Here is a 27,132-nt window from a genome sequence, read left to right as displayed (position 1 = left end):
TTGTGGCTGTGGTAACGAAAGTTAGTGCAAACCATCCTCCATCGAGTTTTCAAACTTATTATATACTGCCTAGCTAGTAGTAGCTAGCTAGCTTTTGGGATATACAATTCCACACGCTTTTGGAACTAAAGAAAAGTTTAATTGTATTATTTTTCACCACCGAACGTTTGGAAATCCCAAACAATAATACACTATGGCCTTCTGGTTAGACTGTAAACTCTCCTTTCAGACTCACATTAACCATCTCCAATCCAAAATTAAATCTAGAATTGGCTTCTTATTTCGCAACACTCATGCTGCCGAACGTACCCTCATAAAACTGACCATCCTACCGATCCTTGACTTCGGCGATGTCATTTACAAAATAGCCTCCAACGCTCTACTCAGCAAACTGGATGTAGTCTATCACAGTGCCATCCGTTTTATCATCAAAGCCCCATATACTACCCACCACAGTGACCTGTATGCTCTCGTTGGCTGGCTCTCACTACATATCCGTCGTCAAACCACTGGCTCTAGGTCATCTATAAGTCTTTGCCGTGTAAGCCCCGCCTTATCTCAGCTCACTGGTCACCATAGCAACACCCACCTGTAGCACGAGCTCCAACAGGTATATTGCACTGGTCATCCCCAAAGCCAACACTTCTTTTGGCTGCCTTTCCTTCCAGTTCTCTGCTGCCAGTGACTGGAACGAATTGCAAAAAGCTCTGAAGCTGGAGTCTTATATCACCCTCTCAAACTTTAAGCATCAGCTGTCTGAGCAGTTTACCGATCACTGTACCTGCACACAGCCAATCTGGAAATAGCACACCCCACTACCTCATCCCAATATTATTACTATTATTATTATTATTACCGCCCTAATCTTCTACATTTGCACACACTGTACATATATTTTCCTATTGTTATTTATTTTGTGTTATTGACTGTATGTTTGGTTATGTGTAACTCTGTGTTGTTGTTTTTGTCACACTACTTTGCTTTATCTTGTCCAGGTCGCAGTTGTAAATAAGAACTTGTTCTCAACTGGCAAACCTGGTTAAACAAATGTGATTTAAAAAAAAATAAAACTAGCGGCAAGCATTCAGTCGACGATATAGACGAAGCACAAACTCGCTAGCCTGGATTTTTTTTTATCTTGCGTGCAGTCAGTGGATCATTCCTGGGAGACAATATACCTCGCTAGCTAGATAGCTTAGCTAACTTTTTTTTCTTTTTTTTCTCATCTGTTCATGCACCACATTGGAATGTAAAGTAACTGTATTGCTTTCCTTCATTTGTGAGTAGTTTTGATTGTGTAACATCAACAAGGACAATAATGCAAGCTATTTACGTTAGCTAGCTTAGTTAACTAGCTATTTTTACGTTAGATAGCCAGCTAGAAACATCAACTTTAAACATTGCTAGCTAAATTATGGTAAATGTGGTTAAATTGGCTAGCTAGTTTGCTATCTGACTGTGTCCTTTCAAACCGAGTTTCTTAGCTAGCTAGCTTGCTGACATTAGCCTAGATGTTTGCGATCTAACTAACAACAGTGACTAACGTTATAGCTATGTAGTTAGCTACATTCAGAGGAGAAAAATACCCTTTAGGCATCTAGTTAGCTAATCTATTGTCTTTCCATTAGGGCAATGGCCATCCCCAGCCTCATATTCACCACAGCACCATGTGGATGTGATATCCATGGAGGTATATAATGTTACATTCACTTAGCCCATTTGAGAATTTGCCAATCTATTTTCTCTTGCACAGTATTTACTTATATCTTCAATGTAACATTATTGTTTATGAGCCTCCCGAGTGGTGCAGTGGTCACTAGAGATTCTGGTTGGAGTCCAGGCTCTGTGGGGCGGCGCAAAATTGGCACAGCGTCATCCGGGTTAGGGGAGGGTTTGGGACAGCAATGTTCCTGTCCCATCGCGCACTAGTGACTCCTGTGATGGGCCGAGCGCAAAGCATGCTGACATGGTCGCCAGGCGTACGGTGTTTCCACCGACACATTGGTGCGGCTGGCTTCTGGGTTAAGCAGGCGTTGTCAAGATAGTAGATATTTTCCACCATAATTTGCAAATAAATTCATAAAAAATCCTACAATGTGATTTTCTGGATTTTTCTTTCTCATTTTGTCTGTCATAGTTGAAGTGTACCTATGATGAAAATTACAGGCCTCTCTCATCTTTTTAAGTGGGAGAACTTGCACAATTGGTGGCTGACTAAATACTTTTTTGCCCCACTGTACATATATACACAGTTGAAGTCGGAAGTTTACATGCACTTAGGTTGAAGTCATTAAAACTCGTTTTTCAACCACTCCACAAATTTCTTGTTAACAAACTATAGTTGTGGCAAGTCGGTTAGGACTTTGTGCATGACACAAGTAATTTTTCCAACAATTGTTTACAGACAGATTATTTCACTTATTCACTGTATCATAATTCCAGTGGGTCAGAAGATTACATACACTAAGTTGACTGTGCCTTTAAACAGCTTGGAAAATTCCAGAAAAGGATGTCATGGCTTTAGAAGCTTCTGATAGGCTAATTGACATCATTTGAGTCATTTGGAGGTGTACCTGTGGATGTATTTCAAGGCCTAACTTGAAACTCAGTGCCTCTTTGCTTGACATCATGGGAAAATCAAAGGAAATCAGCCAAGACCTCAGAAAAAACATTGTAGACCTCCACAAGTCTGGTTCATCCTTGGGGGCAACTTCCAAATGCCTGAAGGTACCAAACGCCTGAAGGTTCATCTGTACAAGCAATAGTACGCAAGTATATACTCCATTGGACCACGCAGCCGTCATACAGCTCAGGAAGGAGACGTGTTCTGTCTCCTAGAGATGCACGTACTTTGTTGCGAAAAGTGCAAATCAATCCCAGAACAACAGCAAAGGACCTTGTGAAGATGCTGGAGGAAACAGGTACAAAAGTATCTACATCCATAGTAAAACGAGTCCTATATCGACATAAAAAAGCCAGACTATGGTTTGCAACTGCGCACGGGGACAAAGATCGTACTTTTTGGAGAAATATCCTCTGGTCTAATGAAACAAGAATAGAAATGTTTGTCCATAATTATAATCGTTATGTTTGGAGGAAAAAGGCGGAGGCTTGCAAGCCGAAGAACAACATCCCACTGTGAAACATGGGGGTGGCAGCATCGTGTTCTGGGGGTGCTTTGCTGCAGGAGGGACTGGTGCACTTCACAAAATAGATGGTATCATGAGGAGGGGAAATTATGTGGATATATTGAAGCAACATCTCAAGACATCAGTCAAGAAGTTAAAGCTTGGTCGCAAATGGGTCTTCCAAATGGACAATGACCCCAAGCATACTTTCAAAGTTGTGTCAAAATGGCTTAAGGACAACAAAGGCAAGGTATTGGAGTGGCCATCACAAAGCCCTGACCTCAATCCTATTGAACATTTGTGGGCAGAAGTGAAAAAGCGTGTGTGAGCAAGGAGGCCTACAAACCTGACTCAGTTACACCAGTTCTGTCAGGAGGAATGGGCCAAAATTCACCCAACTTATTTTTTATTTTATTTTTTCTTTATTTATTTTTTATTTTTTTAACCTTTATTTAACTAGGCAAGTCAGTTAAGAACAAATTCTTATTTTCAATGACGGCCTAGGAACAGTGGGTTAACTGCCTGTTCAGGGGCAGAACGACAGATTTGTACCTTGTCAGCTCGGGGATTTGAACTTGCAACCTTCCGGTTACTAGTCCAACGCTCTAACCACTAGGCTACGCTGCCGCCCCGTCCCCCTTATTGTGGGAAGCTTGTGGAAGTCTACCCGAAACATTTAACCCAAGTTAAACAATTTTAAGGCAATGCTACCAATTATGAATTGAGTGTATATAAACTTCTGATAACTGGGAATGTGTTGAAAGAAATAAAAGCTGAAATAAATCATTTTTTCTACTATTATTCTGACAATTAAAATTCTTAAAATAAAGTGCTGATCCTAACTGACCTAAAACCGGGAATATTTACTAGCATTAAATGTTAAGAATTGTGAAAAACTGAGTTTAAATGTATTTGACTAATGTGTATGTAAACTTCCAACTTCTACTGTATATGTGTATATATATATATTTGTTTTTATTTATACAATTTAATTTAATCTTTTTTTAACTAAGCGAGTCAGTTAAGAACAAATTCTTATTTACAATGACAGCCTACCCCGGGCCAAACCTGGACAACGCTGGGCCAATTGTGTGCCGCCCTATGGGACTCCCAATCACGGCCGGATGTGATACAGCCCAGATTTGAACCAGGGTCTGTAGTAATGCCTCTAGCACTGGCGTGCATTCCCTTAGACCGCTGAGGCACTCGGGAGCCTCTTACCAATGCCTTGACCAGCTCCTTGAGAGCTTTCCTCTGTTATAATCTGGGTTCAACGCCATCCAGACGACAAACGCGTTGTACGCCGAGATGTCCAAGAGGTTGAAGAATATCACAACTGTCCATCTTATTTTGCAGCTTTAACTAGTCACCAGCTTGTCTAAATTGTCCAACGCTGCTTTTGTGGCATTGTAATCCATTATGATTTATGGTTTTTGATCTTCCTGGCCATCAGATTCTCCCATCCCTATGCAGCGTACTCTTGAGTACCACACTTTTGCCTATCTTTGGCATGTAGGACACTAGGGACGTGTTGGTCATGAACACAAACTTAGAGGAATTGATAAGCATATTCCATGTATTCAACAGCTGAAATGGGATATCTGGCTTTTTTTTTTGTACTGTTCCTACCATCGTCAGCTTCCTCTTGAGGAGCTCCTGTTCCAGCTAGTGTGAAATAAAAAAGTTATCACATGCGATGTTGTGGCCACGGAGTCCCTTTTTCACTACCAGACTACCCGCATCTCTTTGTTCTTCTCAGGGTCTCCTCCATCTGGCTTCCCTGTATATACTTGCAAGTTCCACGCATACGAAGAAGCGAAATCCAGGCAGCCCAGGTCTTGATTCCATATTTTGCAGTTTAGACGGTATGTACTGCCTGAAGGGGCAGCGGCTACCTAAATGGCATAAGCTGCTCATCAACAGTAACGTTGGGCCCAGGGTTGTAAAACAGGGGAAGGCGGTTCACCCACTTGTCCCATACTGACCTGATTGCAGCTAGCTTGTCTCTCTGCAGCCGAGCTGGTCTGGTGTCTTGGTTATCGAAGTGGATAATCCTAGAAAATAATGTGGAAGTTTTCCAGAGACATTGTTGCACGGAAAAGTTCTCTGTCAGTTTCTGCATCCCACAGGGATTATGTGGAGTCCCTATTGGATCTGAAAAGAACCCCAACGTGTGCATTTAAATGACTTTGGTCCATCTCCTTTCATCTTTCTCCAAAAACACTCCATCCCTCCAAATTAGTGCAGTCCAGAATACATTTCTGGATGGTGTCTGGGATGAACTGCTCAATAAAATACTTTATGTCCTGCACATGAGTATCCGCCATCCGCGTCGGCCCTGGTTGCATCCGTATCACAGTGGCAGCCATTCGGGGTGGCTCATTCCTTAGGTAAGAAGACCATTCAATTTCACAATTTTTTTTACATCCATATTGTTCTCCTCCTGCATGCTGCTGATGAGCTGGTCGCTGACGGGCTGGTCCTGGGGCTGGCTGCTGACGGGCTGGTCCTGGGGCTGGCTGCTGACGGGCTGGTCCTGGGTCTGGCTGAGGGTCAATCTCATCCTCTTCTTCCATGTCACTGTCAGACTCCGAATTGACAGAGACATGACCCTCATACTCGGAAATGTCTTAATCTTTTAAAGTGGAAGACGCTGCTTCCACACTAGCTTCTCTCTCTGCAAAAACTATTTCTAAGGCCCTCTGAGCTGAGATTATTTTTGCCATACTGATTGATTGTGATAAGGAGCCACACATGCAAAGCTATTTATTTGTTGTGTCCCTCCCTCAATTTACACCTGGCTGGGGTAGAGTGTGGGAATATACTACATTTTTTACAATGTATCGAAATAATGTATTGTAATAACATTGTCAATGTTTTCCGCAAGACATTGAGTAGTTTCACACACTACAAAGGGTAAAGATTGCGAGAAAAGTGGGAGACGGGCAGACAGGCTGTGAGACAGACAGGTTCTTGGTGCTATGTTGAAACAGCAGGCCCAGGGAGGAGGAAGACAGAGCGAAGGCACACAGCAAACAGTTTTGATTGTTTTTAACTTCTTTTCAGCTACAAACACACTTTTCCACACTTTTATTAGCCTCGGGTCCAGTGGAGTAGAACACCACGTATGTAATATAAATGTGTAGGGGGGTACACAGTGTGCACTCAAATGAAAATGTGTTCTTTTACATGTTCTTCACAGAAAATGAACCAAGGCCAATGAGTCTCAGGTTAAATTTTTTTTATAATTTTATGATTTTTCTTTTAGTAAAAATTGAAAATGGTTCCCACAGACCCAAACACCACAGAAGGGTTAATGTTTTGAAGTAATAATAGGACTTCATGGATGAACTCTGGCTCATTTTCCCCACCTCAGTTTTTCCCTTTATCTCAGCAACACTCATTGTTTCTACTGTCTTTCCTCAAATGTAAAATGACACATTTACATCATCAGATTCTGTAATAAAATTACATTAATTAATGGCTGGCTACGATTCCAATTATCTTATTGATTCCATGTTCACTAACTTTAGTTCTTTCAATTAATATATTATTTATTGGAGATGAATTTGCACACTGTTGCCTCACTAAAATATGAATAATAAAAAATGTAAATTCCTTGAAGTAGAAGTAACGGTCATGAATGTTTGAAGGCCATCTGCTCTACTTGTTGGTGGAGGTGTTTTAGACTCATCTCTCTACCCTGACAAATTGTATCGTATCTGACCCTGAAATTGGGAGTATCTGACCCTGACATAGGGCGTATCTGACCCTGACATAGGGCGTATCTGACCCTGACATAGGGCGTATCTGACCCTGAAATTGGGAGTATCTGACCCTGACATAGGGCGTATCTGACCCTGACATAGGGCGTATCTGACCCTGACATAGGGCGTATCTGACCCTGACATAGGGAGTATCTGACCCTGACATAGGGAGTATCTGACCCTGACATAGGGAGTATCTGACCCTGACATAGGGAGTATCTGACCCTGACATAGGGAGTATCTGACCCTGACATAGGGCGTATCTGACCCTGACATAGGGAGTATCTGACCCTGACATAGGGAGTATCTGACCCTGACATAGGGAGTATCTGACCCTGACATAGGGAGTATCTGACCCTGACATAGGGCGTATCTGACCCTGACATAGGGCGTATCTGACCCTGACATAGGGCCTATCTGACCTTGACATAGGGCCTATCTGACCTTGACATAGGGACTATCTGACCCTGACATAGTCCCTATCTGACCCTGACATAGGGAGTATCTGACCCTGACATAGGGAGTATCTGACCCTGACATAGTCCCTATCTGACCCTGACAAAGGGAGTATCTGACCCTGACATAGGGCGTATCTGACCCTGACATAGGGCGTATCTGACCCTGACATAGGGCGTATCTGACCCTGACATAGGGCGTATCTGACCCTGACATAGGGCGTATCTGACCCTGACATAGGGCGTATCTGACCCTGACATAGGGAGTATCTGACCCTGACATAGGGAGTATCTGACCCTGACATAGTCCCTATCTGACCCTGACATAGGGCGTATCTGACATAGGGCGTATCTGACCCTGACATAGGGCGTATCTGACCCTGACATAGGGAGTATCTGACCCTGACATAGGGAGTATCTGACCCTGACATAGGGAGTATCTGACCCTGACATAGGGAGTATCTGACCCTGACATAGGGAGTATCTGACCCTGACATAGGGAGTATCTGACCCTGACATAGGGAGTATCTGACCCTGACATAGGGAGTATCTGACCCTGACATAGGGAGTATCTGACCCTGACATAGGGAGTATCTGACCCTGACATAGGGAGTATCTGACCCTGACATAGGGAGTATCTGACCCTGACATAGGGCGTATCTGACCCTGGCATAGGGCGTATCTGACCCTGACATAGGGCGTATCTGACCCTGACATAGTCCCTATCTGACCCTGACATAGGGAGTATCTGAACCTGACATAGGGAGTATCTGACCCTGACATAGGGAGTATCTGACCCTGACATAGGGAGTATCTGACCCTGACATAGGGCGTATCTGACTCTGACATAGCGAGTATCTGACCCTGACATAGCGAGTATCTGACCCTGACATAGGGCGTATCTGACCCTGACAAAGGGAGTATCTGACCCTGACAAAGGGAGTATCTGACCCTGACATAGGGCGTATCTGTTTGTGGAAAAAGTACCCAGTTGTCATACTAGAGTAAAAGTAAAGATGCGTTAATAGAAAATGACTGAAGTAAATCTGAAAGTCACCCGGTAAAATAATACTTTGATTAAAAGTCTAAAAGTATTTTAGTTTAAATATACTTAAAAAGTAATAGTAAAAGTACAAATAATCTCAAATTCCTTATATTAAGTCAACCAGATGGCGCCATATTATTGTTTATATTTTTTTTCTGTCTTCTCTCTACCCTGACATAGGGAGTATCTGAACCTGACATAGGGAGTGTGTCTTCCCAGCGTCTTTCTTTAAAAACACATCCAATGAAAATAATGGAGGTAACGGAGTGCCTTCTTTCAAATTGTTCGAGAGAGAGATACTTAAAAAAATACATTTGGTATTTTCATTTAAAACTCACCACCCCCCCTTAAAAATAAAACACTGACATATATCCTATACTGTATACATGTACCATACTCACCTTTCCCTCTACCACATGATACAAAACAACACCACACATCACAATAACCAAAAAACCTCACCACTTCTACAACCGTATATCCAAAGCATCTTCCCCAGCTATACAGACAGCACCCCCCCCCCCCCCCCAACACACCATATCTCCTGAAACATCTTCCCCAGCTATACAGACAGCCCCCCCAACACACCATATCTCCTGAAACATCTTCCCCAGCTATACAGACAGCCCCCCCAACACACCATATCTCCTGAAACGTCTCCACACTTTTTATAATTTAACAGAACTCAAACTCAACCCTAAGGCGCGCAGAGACCATCCCATTAAACAATAGTAAAGGGTCTGTTATCGCCCCACCTTTGACCCCTCCTCCTTGTTAGCCAAATAGTGTAAAGGCTGTCGCTCTCCTCATCCTCGGATGAGGTGAGGAGAGAGGGATCTGAAGACCAAAACGCAGCTTGCGGGAAATAAGCCATCTTTATTAGAACAACGATAAAGATGGCAACACGAAACGAAACAAAACACTTTCAAAACTACAAAATAATAAAAACGACGTTGACGAGACCTGAACATAAACTTACATAACTAAACATAAACTTACGTACAGGAAACAGACGACATCGAAACGAAAACGAAACAAACAAACGCTACAGTCCCATGTGGTACGAACATAACATACGGACACAGGAGACAATCACCCACAAACAAACAGTGAGAATGCCCTACCTAAATATGACTCTTGATTAGAGGAAAACGCAAACCACCTGCCTCTAATCAAGAGCCATACCAGGCAAACAAAACCAACATAGAAACAGATAACATAGACTGCCCACCCAAAACACATGCCCTGACCATAAACACATAAAAACAACATAAAACAGGTCAGGACTGTTACAGTACCCCCCCCTCAAGGTGCGCACGCCGGGCGCACCAGCACAAAGTCCAGGGGAGGGTCCGGGTGGGCAGTTGACCACGGTGGTGGTTCCGGCTCAGGACGCTGTCCCCATACCATCATAGTCACTCCCCTCTTCTGTCTACCCCTTCTAATGACCACCCTAACACTACCCTCCCCTAAATAAACGGCCAGCACCGGAACAAGGGGCAGCACCGGGACAATGGGCAGCACCGGGACAAGGGGTAGCACCGGGACAAGGGGCAGCACCGGAACAAGGGGCAGCACCAGGATAAGGACCAGCACCGGAATAAGGGACAGCACCGGGACAAGGGGCAGCACCGGGACAAGGGGCAGCACCGGGACAAGGGGCAGCACCGGGACAAGGGGCAGCACCGGGACAAGGGGCAGCACCGGGACAAGGGGCAGCACCGGGACAAGGGGCAGCACCGGGACAAGGGGCAACACCGGGACAAGGGGCAGATCCCGGCTGAAGGACTCTGGCAGGTCCTGTTTGGACGGCTCTGGCAGGTCCTGGCTGGACGGCTCTGGCAGGTCCATGCAGGCTGACGGCTCTCGACACTCATGGCAGACTGACGGCTCTCTACGCTCATGGCAGGCTGACGGCTCTCGACGCTCATGGCAGGCTGACGGCTCTCGACGCTCATGGCAGGCTGACGGCTCTCGACGCTCATGGCAGGCTGACAGCTCTCGACGCTCATGGCTCTCTGACGGCTCTGGCTGCTCATGGCTCTCTGACGGCTCTGGCTGCTCATGGCTCTCTGACGGCTCTGGCTGCTCATGGCTCTCTGACGGCTCTGGCTGCTCATGGCTCTCTGACGGCTCTGGCTGCTCATGGCTCTCTGACGGCTCTGGCTGCTCATGTCTCGCTGGCGGCTCTGGCAGATCCTGTCTGGTTGGCGGCTCTGGCAGATCCTGTCTGGTTGGCGGCTCTGGCAGATCCTGTCTGGTTGGCGGCTCTGGCAGATCCTGTCTGGTTGGCGGCTCTGGCAGATCCTGTCTGGTTGGCGGCTCTGGCAGATCCTGTCTGGCGGGCGGCTCTAGCGGCTCCTGTCTGGCTGACGGCTCTAGCGGCTCCTGTCTGGCTGACGGCTCTAGCGGCTCCTGTCTGGCGGATGGCTCTGTAGGCTCATGGCAGACGGGCGGCTTTGCAGGCTCATGGCAGACGGGCGGCTTTGCAGGCTCCTGGCAGACGGATGACTCAGATGGCGCTGGGGAGACGGATGGCTCAGATGGCGCTGGGGAGACGGATGGCTCAGATGGCGCTGGGGAGACGGATGGCTCAGATGGCGCTGGGGAGACGGATGGCTCAGATGGCGCTGGGGAGACGGATGGCTCTGGCCGGATACGGCGCACTGTAGACCTGGTGCGTGGTGCCGGAACTGGAGGAAACCGGGCTAAGGATAAGCACCTTCCTACTAGTACGGGGAGCAGGGACAGGGCACACTGTATTCTCAAAGCCTACTCTATCCCTGATGCGTGGTACCGGCACTGGTGACACCGGGCTGAGGACAAGCACATCAGGATTAGTAGGGGGAGAAGATACAGTGGGTTCAGGGCTCTGGAGACGCACAGGTAGCTTAGTGCGTGGACCCGGAACTGGAGGCACCGGGCTAGATACACGCACTACAGGGAGAGTGCGTGGAGGAGGAACAGGGCTCAGGATACGCACTGGTAGCCTAGTGCGTAGTGTATACACTGTAGGTACTAGGCTGGGGCGGGGAGGTGGTGCCGGAAATACCGGACCGTGGAGACGTACTGGCACTCTTGAGCATTGAGCCTGCCCAACCTTACCTGGTTGAATGCTCCCGGTTGCCCGACCAGTGCGGGGAGGTGGAATAACCCGCACCGGCCTATGTAGGCGAACCGGGGAAACCATGCGTAAGGCAGGTGCCATGTATGCCGGCCCGAGGAGACGCACTGGAGACCAGACGCGTTGAGCCGGCCTCATGACACCTGGCTCAATACTCAATCTAGCCCTACCAGTGCGGGGAGGTGGAATAACCCGCACTGGGCTATGCACTCGTACAGGAGACACCGTGCGCTCTACTGCGTAACACGGCGCCTGCCCGTACTCCCGCTCTCCACGGTAAGCCTGGGAAGTGGGCGCAGGTCTCCTACCTGCCCTTGGCCCACCACCTCCTAGCCCCCCCCCAAGAAATTTTTGGGAATTACTTACGGGCTTTTTCGGCTTCCGTGCCAGACGCGTTCCCTCATAGCTCCGGTTCCTCTCTCCGGTAGCCTCCGCTCTCCTCAGTGCCTCCAGCTGTTCCCATGGGAGGCGATCTCTACCAGCTAGGATCTCCTCCCATGTGTAGACACCCTTTCCATCCAAAACATCGTCCCATGTCCATTGCTCCTTTCTCTCCTGTCCTTTACTCCGTTTAGTTTCCCTTTGCCGCTTGGTCTTAGCTTGGTGGGTGATTCTGTAAAGGCTGTCGCTCTCCTCATCCTCGGATGAGGTGAGGAGAGAGGGATCTGAAGACCAAAACGCAGCTTGCGGGAAATAAGCCATCTTTATTAGAACAACGATAAAGATGGCAACACGAAACGAAACAAAACACTTTCAAAACTACAAAATAATAAAAACGACGTTGACGAGACCTGAACATAAACTTACATAACTAAACATAAACTTACGTACAGGAAACAGACGACATCGAAACGAAAACGAAACAAACAAACGCTACAGTCCCATGTGGTACGAACATAACATACGGACACAGGAGACAATCACCCACAAACAAACAGTGAGAATGCCCTACCTAAATATGACTCTTGATTAGAGGAAAACGCAAACCACCTGCCTCTAATCAAGAGCCATACCAGGCAAACAAAACCAACATAGAAACAGATAACATAGACTGCCCACCCAAAACACATGCCCTGACCATAAACACATAAAAACAACATAAAACAGGTCAGGACTGTTACAAATAGACAACTTCGCCTTAGCGAACAGAAAATTCAACAAAACACATTTGGCCTTCTCCTTATTTGAATACCTGTACCCCATTATAAACATCCTAACAGTATAAACCACCCCCAACCTCTCACACAGACATTCCAACAGAGACATTAATGGCATTAACCTGGCGTACAGAATAAACACATGAATCACAGTTTCTTTCCTAACACATAAAGGACATCCCTGCTCTATTCCCGGTTCAATCTATACCAACCAGCTGTTAGTGGCCAGGGCTCCATGAAGAACCCTCCACTGGAGGTCCCCTGACCTCTTTGGTACTGGGGGTTTGTAGAGCCCCCTCCATCTAAATCCCACCATACTCTCCGCACCACATACCCCCTGCCACTGATGTGCCATCACTCCTGTTTGGCTCCGAATGTTCCTCACCTTAATGCAGAGGTTGTAGAGGGCTTTACCTCCCACCCCCTCAAACTCCCCCAGGTTCGGAGTGTTAAATTCTAACAAGTCCTCCACACCCTCTTGCCAGTCTCCAGTCTCTGCCGTCACCTGCAGTGGCTGAAACATTGGTGGCCCCTTCCCCTTTGGCCGCTCAAACACCCCCCTTACCGGCTCAGACATGTTAAGGCCCACATGAGAAGGGGGTGTGGAGCCTGGGCTGTGGGTGTGACAGAAGCCTATTTTCCACAAACCAGCCATCCCTTTGAGATCAGTTCAAAAAGCTCTTCCCAAACCCAGACATCACAGTAAACAGATACTCAAGGTCCTCTCTATCAAAAGCCTTCTCTTGATCTAAAGAGACCAGTCCAAAGTTCACATTAGAACCTCTCGACAAGTCCAACATGTCTCCTTATTAAGAACAAGTTGTCCGTGATTGAGCGTCCCGGTACACAATATGTTTGGTCCTTGTGTACTGTAGAGTCCAGATGGGACTTCAGTCTGTTAGAGAGAACCTTGGCAAATATCTTGTAGTCTGCACAGAGCAATGCCACAGGCCTCCAGTTCTTAAGTTCACACAAGTCCCCTTTTTTGGGCTGGAGAGTCAGAGCCGCCCGACGGCAGCTCATCAGCAACTCTACTACCCCGACGCATTCATGCAACATGCAAAAGAAGTCCTGTCCAATTGTTCCCCAGAATTTTTTATAAAACTCCACTGGGAGTCCATCGACCCCCGGTGCATGACTGGGGTACATCTGGGTTACGTTTTCTGACAGTTCATTGAACAACAGAGGAATGTCCGTTTCATCCCTCTGTGCCAGAGAGAGCTTAGGGAGTCCTGCGAACAAGACCTGAGCACACATAGGATCACACATTTCTGCACTATACAACTCAGTATAAAACTCCACAGGTTGCTCCCGCATCTCATCCCACCACAGAGGTCACCCGCCCATCAGACAGCCGTAGACAATGCACACCCTTGGCTTTACCGCTCTGTCTTTCCAAACCAAAGAAGAAGGAGCTGGGAGCATCCATCTCCTTGAGCATGGAGAACCTGGCTCTTTAAAGGGCTCCCTTTGGGGCCTGGGTAGTTCTTTCCAGGTTAAAGCGATGTCATTCAGCTAAATTAGCCTGGAGGTCTACATTGCCTTGCCTCACCATCTCTACCTCCATCTCACTAATACTACGCTCTGGTACCCACAATACTCTCCTAGACTCTGAGAATGAGAGAGCTGTATACTGTTGACAGAAAAGCCTAATTTGGACTTTCCCCACATCCCACCATTGACTCAGAGACTCATACTCCTCTCTTTGCTGCTCCCACCTTTCCCAAAAGGTCTGGAAACCTGAGCAAAAAGTGGCATCTTGTAAGAGCTTTACATTAAACTTCCAATGGGATGCCTGCCGGGGCCCTGGTGAAATAGACAGCCCAGCCACGGTTATGTGGTGATCCGATTCCTGGACATGTAAAACCGATCAAGTCGGGCTGCACTCACCCTAGCCCCAAAAACATTCACCCATGTACAGTGTCTTGTGTTGGGATGTTTAGTTCTCCAAACATCCACTAGGTCGAACTGATTAATGATGTCCTGTTAGCACTGACACTGACACTGTCTTTCGTAAAATCCATTGTACAGTTCCAGTCCCCGCCGACCACCAGCGTCTCCTCAGGCACTACCTGTGAAAGTTCCTGTCCAAACAGAACCCCCCTCTCTCTCCATGTTAGGCGCATACACATTTATAAAGACAAAACCCATGTTGTTAATTTCTGCTTTTAAAACAAGCAGCCTACCCCTAAACACCTCCTTTGAAGAGCACATTTTTATAGACAGACCGGGTACAAAAAGGACTGCCACCCCTACACAAAAATGTGTCCCATGGCTCAACACACTTGCCCCTTTCCACCAGAGCCCCCAATCGATTTCATTCAACACATCACTATGCGTCTCCTGCAGAAACAAGACCTGTACTTTTTTTTTTACATATTCACCCAAAACACTCCTCTCTCCTCTGGTGCCATTTATATTGAGCAATCCTACCCGAAAAGTTTCCATAAGAAGTGGGAGAAAAGCCAGCAGAGAAAGAGACCAATAGCAAAGCTCCAAAAAGCCCCAGTGCCAGAAAGGAACTATACATCTAAACAGTGTCTGAAGGTCCACCCTTACGCACTGTTGTGACCCACTTCCTCAACCTAAACTGTTTCCTGGGTGAGAGGACACCATGCCCCTCATTTGTCATAGCATGTTGTACTGATCTTACAAACTTTCTCAGATCAGAAAAAAAATCCTCAAGATTAACTTTTTTCCCCTTGATCTCATTCAGGAACCTTGTTAGTTCCCTCAATGTGTACTTTGACCCCTCTGCTTGAGTGGCTGTCAGTTCCTCATCCACTAGCATATCCTGACTAGACCCAGCCTCATCTACACCACCATCCATAACCTGACTAGACCCAGCCTCATCTACACCACCCTCCATCACCTGACTAGACCCAGCCTCATCTACACCACCCTCCATCACCTGACTAGACCCAGCCTCATCTACACCACCATCCATAACCTGACTAGACCCAGCCTCATCTACACCACCATCCATAACCTGACTAGACCCAGCCTCATCTACACCACCCTCCATCACCTGACTAGACCCAGCCTCATCTACACCACCATCCATCACCTGACTAGACCCAGCCTCATCTACACCACCCTCCATAACCTGACTAGACCCAGCCTCATCTACACCACCATCCATAACCTGACAAGACCCAGCCTCATCTACACCACCATCCATAACCTGACTAGACCCAGCCTCATCTACACTACCATCCATAACCTGACTAGACCCAGCCTCATCTACACCACCCTCCATCACCTGACTAGGCCCAACCTCATCTACACCACCATCCATAGCATGACTAGACCCAGCCTCATCTACACCATCCTCCATAACATGACTAGGCCCAACCTCATCTACACCACCATCCATAGCATGACTAGACCCAGCCTCATCTACACCACCCTCCAAAGCATGACTAGACCCAGCCTCATCTACACCACCCTCCATAGCATGACTAGGCCCAACCTCATCTACACCACCCTCCATAGCATGACTAGGCCCAGCCTCAGCTACTCTTGCCTCCGGAATGAAACAACGTGCTTAACGGCATCTGCCTGACAACCTGCCGACAGGACACGAAACCTGCTAGCAAACAACCCAAAACCACTCAACTCTTTCCTGATTTGATCATTAAACGGAGGCAAATTTGCAACTACCACCCTTGTTAAAGGGGTAGAAAGAGGTGAAATTGACACCAACACACCCCTTACAAATATTCCACTAGCAATTAGCCTACCAACCAAATTTGCTCGTTTCATGAACACAACCACAGCTTTGTTCATTCTAGAAGCGGAATGTATTAATTCAGCTCCTACCTGTTCACCGACTGCGAGCAGAACCTCCACTTTAACTCCATTCTCAGGAACACACCTGAATCCATGCCGTATCGACAGCGTCTCCTCCGCGATAGGCTGAGAAGCCATCGCGCAAACCACACCTTCCAAACCCCAGGAAACTAACTCTGTCCTCTTCCACCCTAACGTTGAATAAACCTGTGGATGCCGCTAAAACAAATAGTGCATTAACCCTCCACCATAGAAAATAAAATTGAAAGAAGGACAGAGGACCAAGGACAGAATCAAGAACGTTAGTTAGGACAGAGCCCTCCACACCAAACACTCACACTTTAAAAAAACCTCCCAGCATATAGATAGATAGAGATGCACTTCCTAACCTCCTGCCCAATGTATGACCGACCATATTAGAGACACATATTTCCCTCAGATTACACAGATCCACAAAGAATTCGAAAACAAACCCGATTTTGATAAACTCCCATATCTACTGAGTGAAATACCACAGTGTGCCATCACCGCACCAGTGAAGAACTAACACCATTGTAAATAAAACCCATATTTATGCTTATTTATTTTCCCTTTGTACATTAATTAACCATTTGCACATCATTACAACACTGTATATATACATAATATGACATTAGTAATATCTTTATTCTTTTGAAACTTCTGTATGTGTAATGTTTACTGTTAATTGTTATTGTTTATTTCACTTTTGTATATTATCTACCTCACCTGCTTTGGCAATGTTAACATATGTTTCCATGCCAATAAAACCCCGAGAGAGAGAGAGAGAGAGAGAGAGAGAGAGAGAGAGAGAGAGAGAGAGAGAGAGAGAGGAGAGAGAGAGAGAGGAGAGAGAGGAGAGAGAGGACAGAGAGAGAGAGGAGAGAGAGATAGAGAGAGAGAGAGAGGAGAGAGAGAGAGAGAGAGGAGAGAGAGAGAGAGAGAGAGAGAGAGAGAGAGAGAGAGAGAGGAGAGAGAGAGAGAGAGAGAGAGAGAGAGAGGAGAGAGAGAGAGCGAGAGCGAGAGGCAGAGAGCGAGAGCGAGAGCGAGAGCGAGAGCGAGAGCGAGAGCGAGAGCGAGAGCGAGAGCGAGAGCGAGAGCGAGAGCGAGAGCGAGAGCGAGAGCGAGAGAGAGAGTCAGGAAGTTAAAGCTTGGTCGCAAATGGGTCTTCCAAACGGACAATGACCCCAAGCATACTTACAAATTGTGTCAAAATGGCTTAAGTAGAATAAAGTCAAGTTATTGGAGTGGCCATCACAAAGCCCTGACCTCAATCCTATAGAAAATCTGTGGGCAGAACTGAAAAAGCGTTTGCGAGCAAAGAGGCCTACAAACCTGATTCAGTTACACCAGCTCAGTCAGGAGGAATCGGACAAAATTCACCCAACTTATTGTGGAAAGCTTGTGGAAGGCTACCTGGAACATTTGACCCAAGTTAAACAATTTAAAGGCAGTGATACCAAATACAAATAGAGAGAGAGAGAGAGAGTGTGTTACGGACTATTCTCAATAGTTAATTATACATCACCTGTGTCAGAAGGGCATACCTGACATTTTAATTTGTCACACAAGTGTTTGAGCAACGTATAATTGCCAGGAGCATTTTGAACCAACAGAGCTACCAAAAAGACACATTTCACAAACAAAGGATGGCAGTCATGCCTGTTAGAAGATACTGTCAATGTGAATCTTTGAGTTATCAAACAATGAGTTAATGTATTGTATTAAGCATATATAAAGATTGTTTTTCAGAAATCGAATCATTAAATCAGCTTAACAACCATCTGCCATATACTGCAACAAGAAAAATACTTTCATACTTTCTTAAAATCATATGAGTTCAAACCCATAGCTGGATTATTTTTATCAGAACCACACAGATTTATACATTCACTACTTTCCCAGAGTGTGTGAGGCTTGAGAAACAAGGTGAAATGGAAACGTTAGAGATGGGTAATGGAGAGTTTTATTTTATTTAACACATTCATTTTTAAAGAGAGAGATTGCAACAGCACCTATCGCCACAAGGCCGCTTGCTTAGAAAGCCATTACTGTGATGCTACATTTTCTTCACAGATGATTTATTAATCTGGTGACAAGGTGAAAGAAGCCACCTTGAAGAGAACATTGCTAGTGTAGATGCATCTATTTCTCCTTGTGCAGGGTTCAAGACAGGCCTAGGTAACAGGAAGGATTTGACTCTTTTCACATGACATCCACATCTCCTCGGTTTCTATTGTTGGAAGCTGTCAACATCTGACAGTCTTTCAGAGACTCTGGGCAACAGAATCCTCTATATACTCTATGTGCCCTTGTGATCTTCACTGGGAGCAAACTGAAAGCTGTTGGCAATCTGTGAAATTAAACTTGGGTTCTCCTTGATAATTAGATTGACCATCTTCGTGAACTTTGTACAGTACTGTAACTCACCACAATTAACCTATATAATCTGTAGAAACTATAGAATCTATAGAAACGTAGTCTGTTTGGTTAGGAGTAAAGGAAAACTGTGTTTAATAACCTGGGATCTGAATTGAATGACCTGCTCTTGACTTCCAAGTTCAAAGTATAGTGTGCTTGCTTACTTTTGTGCGTCAGCATGTTTTGTAAAGAGTAAGTGACATTCAGCTGCTAGGGACATACCGTACTTTCTCTGACGTGAGGGATTTACTGTACTTTCTCTGACGTGAGGGATTTACCGTACTTTCTCTGACGTGAGGGACTTACCGTACTTTCTCTGCTCTTAGGGATTTAACGTACCTTCTCAGCTATTAGGGATTTACCGTACTTTCTCTGCTCTTAGGGACTTACCGTACTTTCTCTGCTCTTAGGGACTTACTGTACTTTCTCTAATGTGAGGGTCTTACTGTACTTTCTCTGACGTGAGGGACTTACCGTACTTTCTCTGACATGAGGGACTTACCGTACTTTCTCTGACATGAGGGACTTACTGTACTTTCTCTGACGTGAGGGACTTACCGTACTTTCTCTGATGTGAGGGACTTAACGTACTTTCTCTGCTGTTAGTGACTTACTGTACTTTCTCAGCTTTTAGGGACATACCGTACTTTCTCTGCTGTGAGGGACTTACCGTACTTTCTCTGATGTGAGGGACTTACCGTACTTTCTCTGACGTGAGGGACTTACCGTACTTTCTCTGCTGTGAGGGACTTACCATACTTTCTCTGACGTGAGGGACTTACCGTACTTTCTCTGACGTGAGGGACTTACCGTACTTTCTCTGCTGTGAGGGACTTACCGTACTTTCTCTGATGTGAGGGACTTACCGTACTTTCTCTGATGTGAGGGACTTACCATATTTTCTCTGCTTTATTTCTACCAAAGGTTTCAAAGCAAAAACAGAATGCAAGGTACATCACCAAACAAATGAGAAGTATCTGAAGCCATGTTCATTTAATCAGTGCTGTAGACAATACTCCCAGGTCTGAGTCATCCAATCAGTGCTGTAGACAATACTTCCAGGTCTGAGTCATCCAATCAGTGCTGTAGACAATACTCCCAGGTCTGAGTCATCCAATCAGTGCTGTAGACAATACTTCCAGGTCTGAGTCATCCAATCAGTGCTGTAGACAATACTTCCAGGCCTGAGTCATCCAATCAGTGCTGTAGACAATACTTCCAGGCCTGAGTCATCCAGTCAGTGCTGTAGACAATACTTCCAGGTCTGAGTCATCCAATCAGTGCTGTAGACAATACTTCCAGGTCTGAGTCATCCAATCAGTGCTGTAGACAATACTTCCAGGTCTGAGTCATCCAATCAGTGCTGTAGACAATACTTCCAGGTCTGAGTCATCCAATCAGTGCTGTAGACAATACTTCCAGGTCTGAGTCATCCAATCAGTGCTGTAGACAATACTTCCAGGTCTGAGTCATCCAATCAGTGCTGTAGACAATACTTCCAGGTCTGAGTCATCCAATCAGTGCTGTAGACAATACTTCCAGGCCTGAGTCATCCAATCAGTGCTGTAGACAATACTTCCAGGTCTGAGTCATCCAATCAGTGCTGTAGACAATACTTCCAGGTCTGAGTCATCCAATCAGTGCTGTAGACAATACTTCCAGGTCTGAGTCATCCAATCAGTGCTGTAGACAATACTTCCAGGCCTGAGTCATCCAATCAGTGCTGTAGACAATACTTCCAGGCTTGTGTCACATTGACAGTATCTTCAAGGCTTGAACTGAGAATCTATTTTCTCTTAGTTTCTAATTATTCTTTGAAAGGATTTCATATTTTTTAATGATCAAGTAAAAGATAAGTGCAAGCACAATATGTGCTTATTTTTCATCCTTTAATAATAAAAACAACATGTTAAAGGACTTGTATTGATAATCACTAGCTTTATCTCACACCAGAAATTCAGAGGATGTATACTCCATTTCAATGTCAATGCTCTAATTTTGAGAGGACGGACTGGGATGGCCAGGCTAGTTAAATATTTAACTAACTATGACCATAAAATATTAATGTCTGCAAGATAAAATGATAATATGGCAGGTAAGTGGTAGGATGGTGGGCAGGCTAGAGGTAGAGGAGTGGTAGGATGGTGGGCAGGCTAGAGGTAGAGGAGTGGTAGGTTGGTGGGCAGGCTAGAGGTAGAGGAGTGGTAGGTTGGTGGGCAGGCTAGAGGTAGAGGAGTGGTAGGTTGGTGGGCAGGCTAGAGGTAGAGGAGTGGTAGGTTGGTGGGCAGGCTAGAGGTAGAGGAGTGGTAGGATGGTGGGCAGGCTAGAGGTAGAGGAGTGGTAGGATGGTGGGCAGGCTAGAGATAGAGGAGTGGTAGGATGGTGGGCAGGCTAGAGGTAGAGGAGTGGTAGGATGGTGGGCAGGCTAGAGGTAGAGGAGTGGTAGGATGGTGGGCAGGGTAGAGGTAGAAGAGTGGTAGGATGGTGGGCAGGTTGGAGGTAGAGGAGTGGTAGGATGGTGGGCAGCGTAGAGGAGTGGTAGGATGGTGGGCAGCGTAGAGGAGTGGTAGGATGGTGGGCAGGCTAGAGGAGTGGTAGGATGGTGGGCAGGGTAGAGGTGGAAGAGTGGTAGGATGGTGGGTTAGGGTTAGAGGAGTGGCAGGATGGTGGGTGGGCAGGTTAGAGGAGTGGTAGGATAGAGGACAGGTTAGGGGGAGAGGAGTGGTAGGATGGTGGGCAGCGTAGAGGAGTGGTAGGATGGTGGGCAGCGTAGAGGAGTGGTAGGATGGTGGTTAGCGTAGAGGAGTGGTAGGATGGTGGGCAGCGTAGAGGAGTGGTAGGATGGTGGGCAGCGTAGAGGAGTGGTAGGATGGTGGGCAGCGTAGAGGAGTGGTAGGATGGTGGGCAGCGTAGAGGAGTGGTAGGATGGTGGGCAGGGGAGAGGAGTGGTAAGATGGTGGGCAGGGTAGAGGTAGAGGAGTGGTAGGATGGTGGGCAGCGTAGAGGAGTGGTAGGATGGTGGGTAGAGGAGTGGTAGGATGGTGGGCAGCGTAGAGGAGTGGTAGGATGGTGGGCAGGCTAGAGGAGTGGTAGGATGGTGGGCAGGCTAGAGGAGTGGTAGGATGGTGGGCAGGGTAGAGGTGGAAGAGTGGTAGGATGGTGGGTTAGGGTTAGAGGAGTGGCAGGATGGTGGGTGGGCAGGTTAGAGGAGTGGTAGGATAGAGGACAGGTTAGGGGGAGAGGAGTGGTAGGATGGTGGGCAGCGTAGAGGAGTGGTAGGATGGTGGGCAGCGTAGAGGAGTGGTAGGATGGTGGTTAGCGTAGAGGAGTGGTAGGATGGTGGGCAGCGTAGAGGAGTGGTAGGATGGTGGGCAGCGTAGAGGAGTGGTAGGATGGTGGGCAGCGTAGAGGAGTGGTAGGATGGTGGGCAGCGTAGAGGAGTGGTAGGATGGTGGGCAGGGGAGAGGAGTGGTAAGATGGTGGGCAGGGTAGAGGTAGAGGAGTGGTAGGATGGTGGGCAGCGTAGAGGAGTGGTAGGATGGTGGGTAGAGGAGTGGTAGGATGGTGGGCAGCGTAGAGGAGTGGTAGGATGGTGGGCAGGCTAGAGGAGTGGTAGGATGGTGGGCAGCGTAGAGGAGTGGTAGGATGGTGGGTTAGGGTTAGAGGAGTGGTAGGATGGTGGGCAGGGGAGAAGAGTGGTAGGATGGTGGGTTAGGGTTAGAGGAGTGGTAGGATGGTGGGCAGGGGAGAGGAGTGGTAGGATGGTGGGCAGCGTAGAGGAGTGGTAGGATGGTGGGCAGGGGAGAGGAGTGGTAGGATGGTGGGCAGGGTAGAGGAGTGGTAGGATGGTGGGCAGGGGAGAGGAGTGGTAGGATGGTGGGCAGGGGAGAGGAGTGGTAGGATGGTTGGCAGCGTAGAGGAGTGGTAGGATGGTGGGCAGGGGAGAGGAGTGGTAGGATGGTGGGCAGCGTAGAGGAGTGGTAGGATGGTGGGCAGGGGAGAGGAGTGGTAGGATGGTGGGCAGCGTAGAGGAGTGGTAGGATGGTGGGCAGCGTAGAGGAGTGGTAGGATGGTGGGCAGGGTTGAGGAGTGGTAGGATGGTGGGCAGGGGAGAAGAGTGGTAGGATGGTGGGCAGGGGAGAGGAGTGGTAGGATGGTGGGCAGCGTAGAGGAGTGGTAGGATGGTGGGCAGGGTTGAGGAGTGGTAGGATGGTGGGCAGGGGAGAGGAGTGGTAGGATGGTGGGCAGCATAGATGAGTGGTAGGATGGTGGGCAGCGTAGAGGAGTGGTAGGATGGTGGGCAGGTTAGAGGTAGAGGAGTAGGGGTAAAGTTGAATAAAAGTAGTAAATTGTTAATTTAGCAATAAGCTAAATTGCTAATTTATGTGTCCCAGATTTTAAGTTTACTATATTACTTCTAGTCTATGAGACCAGGTTGAGGATTGTATCAGAGTAGAGGAGGGTAGGGGTAGAGAAGGGTAGGATGGTGGGCAGCGTAGAGGAGTGGTAGGATGGTGGGCAGGTTAGAGGTAGAGGAGTAGGGGTAAAGTTGAATAAAAGTAGTAAATTGTTAATTTAGCAATAAGCTAAATTGCTAATTTATGTGTCCCAGATTTTAAGTTTACTATATTACTTCTAGTCTATGAGACCAGGTTGAGGATTGCATCAGAGTTGTAGGATGGTGGGCAGGTTAGGGGTAGAGGAGTGGTAGGATGGTGGGCAGCGTAGAGGAGTGGTAGGATGGTGGGCAGGTTAGAGGTAGAGGAGTAGGGGTAAAGTTGAATAAAAGTAGTAAATTGTTAATTTAGCAATAAGCTAAATTGCTAATTTATGTGTCCCAGATTTTAAGTTTACTATATTACTTCTAGTCTATGAGACCAGGTTGAGGATTGCATCAGAGTAGAGGAGGGTAGGGGTAGAGAAGGGTAGGGTTAAAGGGGTAGGGTTAGAGAGGGTAGGGGTATAGGGGTAGGGTTAGAGAGGGTAGGGGTGGAGAGGATAGGGATACAGGGGTATGGTTAGAGAGGGTAGGGGTAGAGAGGGTAGGGGTAGAGAGGGTAGGGGTATAGGGGTAGGGTTAGAGAGGGTAGGGGTAGAGAGGATAGGGATACAGGGGTAGGGTTAGAGAGGGTAGGGGTAGAGAGGATAGGGATACAGGGGTATGGTTAGAGAGGGTAGGGGTAGAGAGGGTAGGGGTATAGGGGTAGGGTTAGAGAGGGTAGGGGTGGAGAGGATAGGGATACAGGGGTATGGTTAGAGAGGGTAGGGGTACAGGTGTAGGGCTAGGGGGAAGGGGTAGAGAGGGTTGGTGTACAGGGGTAGGGGTACAGGTGTAGGGGTAGGGGGGAGGGGTAGAGAGGGTAGGGGTAGAGAGGGTAGGGGTACAGGTTTTGGGGTAGGTGGAATGGGTAGAGAGGGTAATGGTAGAATGGGTAGGGGTACAGGGGTAGGGGTAGAGAGGGTAGGGGTAGAGAGGATAGGGGTACAGGTGTAGGGCTAGGGGGAAGGGGTAGAGAGGATAGGGGTACAGGTGTAGGGCTAGGGGGAAGGGGTAGAGAGGATAGGGGTACAGGTTTTGGGGTAGGTGGAAAGGGTAAAGAGGGTAATGGTAGAATGGGTAGGGGTACAGGGGTAGGGGTAGAGAGGGTAGGGGTAGAGAGGATAGGGGTACAGGTGTAGGGCTAGGGGGAAGGGGTAGAGAGGATAGGTGTACAGGTGTAGGGCTAGGGGGAAGGGGTAGAGAGGTTAGGGGTACAGGGGTAGGGGTAAGGGTGAAGGGGTAGAGAGGGTAGGGGTAGAGAGGGTAGGGGTACAGGTTGAAGGGGTAGAGAGGGTATGGGTAGAGAGGGTAGGGGATAGGGATAGGGGTAGGGGGTAGGGGTAGAGAGGGTAGGGGTACAGGTGTAGGGGTAGAGAGGGTAGGGGAGAGGGATAGGGGTAGAGATGGTAGGGGTAGAGAGGGTAGGGGTACAGGTTGAAGGGGTAGAGAGGGTATGGGTAGAGAGGGTAGGGGAGAGGGATAGGGGTAGGGGGTAGGGGTAGAGAGGATAGGGGTACAGGTGTAGGGCTAGGGGGGAAGGGGTAGAGCGGGTAGGGGTAGAGAGGGTAGGGGTACAGGTGTAGGGCTAGGGGGGAAGGGGTAGAGCGGGTAGGGGTAGAGAGGGTAGGGGTACAGGTGTAGGGCTAGGGGGGAAGGGGTAGAGAGGGTAGGGGTAGAGAGGGTAGGGGTACAGGTGTAGGTCTAGGGGGAAGGGGTAGAGAGGGTAGGGGTACAGGGGTAGGGTTAGAGAGGTTGGGGTAGAGTGGTGACATAATGGCTTTGCTACAGGTTTAAGAAGATTAGGTCACATAAAAGACTAGCTGGAGATTTGATGACCCTCCCTGTCCGGAGGTGACACTTCCATGCTTGGACAGAGACAGAGTGTGCGTACCAAATTACACTCTTTTCCCTATGTAGCGCAATACTTTTGACGAGAGCCCTGTAGCCGGCTTGGTGCATGTTCGACCATTGAACAAAAATGTATGGAGGATTTAGATGAGTCTGAGTTAAGCACATCGAACTCAAATCAGAACAGTCTATACGTCTTTTGAAAAGTATGCTGGCTATAAATCTGACCCGGTAGAGTCCATCTTCTCTCGTGAATGACCAATTATGCCCGCAGTATAGTCTTGGGACATTTTATAACCAATTTATATTTCATACTTTGGACATTTTGAATATGAAATAGTATAATTGTATTTATAAAAGACATCAAAATGATCAATATCACATGAGTTTGTGTTTGGCTGTTGAGCGGGTGACTAAGGTCTTATTGTGAAGCAACATGTCTTGTTGGTAAGCCCTAAACGATGAATGTGGTTAGAACCCATGCAGCATCTTATCTCAATGTGTTTCTATCACTGGCAGAAAAAAAAAAAACGGGCCACATAAAGATTCAAGAAGGGTTGTTTAAATGAGAAAATCACAATCGTTTATATTCCCGAGTTTAAGCCAAATGAATACACTGGGCTGCCAGTAGTAGTGTTGCTTTGACCAATGAATACACTGGGCTGCCAGTAGTAGTGTTGCTTTGACCAATGAATACACTGGGCTGCCAGTAGTAGTGTTGCTTTGACCAAAGAAAACACTGGGCTGCCAGTAGTAGTGTTGATTTTGACCGAAGAATACACTGGGCTGCCAGTAGTAGTGTTGATTTTGACCAATGAATACACTGGGCTGCCAGTAGTAGTGTTGCTTTGACCAATGAACAGACTTGCGCTGTTGTCAGTCATGTTGTATTTTCATTTGACCATTACCCCCAGTGAGGAAAGCAGTAGCTGATTAAATGTGATTTAAAATGCAGAGATAGGGAATATGTACACAGAGACAAGGTGAGAAAATGATCCGCGGGGGACTAATCAGCATAGAGAATGATGATTTATTTAGAGTGATCGTGTAAAATATAGGAGACTCCTAGCTCTAGTTGGGGTTTCGCCGTACACAGATACACAGGGGCGAGGTCCGTTCGTCGGTTGAGTTCTATTTCATTTCATTTTCCTATTGGAAATAGGCAGACCCTGTGTTTTGAGACATTCTATGCAGTATTTTGACTATGTATTACGTGAATGGCTGATCCCTTCGTGGCTGTCACCAAATCAGAGATCAGACGCAGCAGACACAGCCTGTGTCCCACATGGCACCCTATTGGTTATAGGCCCTGGTTAAATATAGTACACTAGGCGCTGTAGGTTATAGAGCGTAATTCGGGACCCATTCCCAATAAATAACAGGCATAAATTTCCCTGCAGATTAGATGTCAGCCAACTTCCTGCCCTGCCCTTTGTCTCTGTGCAAATGCCACAGGGGGTCCACTGTCTCAGGAATCATGGGTAATAAAAATGAATCATAGATGAGACGTTAGAGAGGATACTAGCAGGCAGAGACCTGGTGCATTAAACAGGAACAGAACTAGTACAAGCCCTCTTGTGATGATAATAGATATTAGTTTCCTATCCTATACAGCTACACACAGTCAGGAACAAGGGGTGAGGATATTTAACGCTTGTCAATCTAACCATCATGAAAGCCAGACGGGGATTCTCACCCTACTTGTAAATGTCAAATTTGTTTTAAAGAGTGCAGGAAGATGAGATAAGCTTTCTGAATAGTGGGCAGATTGAAGAAGAGGACAGACAAACTTTCTTCCACGTATTGTAAGTCAACAGTTTAAAGACAGCGACAAGAA

The 27,132-nt window shown here is 47.1% G+C and overlaps 1 protein-coding gene across 1 annotated transcript in view; it reads left to right on the top strand.

Annotated features, from left to right (window-relative positions):
* The first annotated feature begins 20,995 nt into the window (after positions 1 to 20,995).
* Positions 20,996 to 27,132, top strand: part of LOC129858673 (uncharacterized) — a 141,416-nt gene continuing 135,279 nt past the window's right edge. The window contains exon 1 of the mRNA XM_055927971.1: positions 20,996 to 21,002. Coding sequence (XP_055783946.1) covers positions 20,996 to 21,002 — 7 coding nt within the window. The remainder of the gene's footprint in view (positions 21,003 to 27,132) is intronic.

This window comes from Salvelinus fontinalis, chromosome 6 (assembly GCF_029448725.1).
Source record: "Salvelinus fontinalis isolate EN_2023a chromosome 6, ASM2944872v1, whole genome shotgun sequence".
Taxonomy (NCBI): Eukaryota; Metazoa; Chordata; class Actinopteri; order Salmoniformes; family Salmonidae; genus Salvelinus; species Salvelinus fontinalis.
Note: the sequence above shows the minus strand (reverse complement) of the source record. Positions and strands in the feature narration are given on the sequence as shown.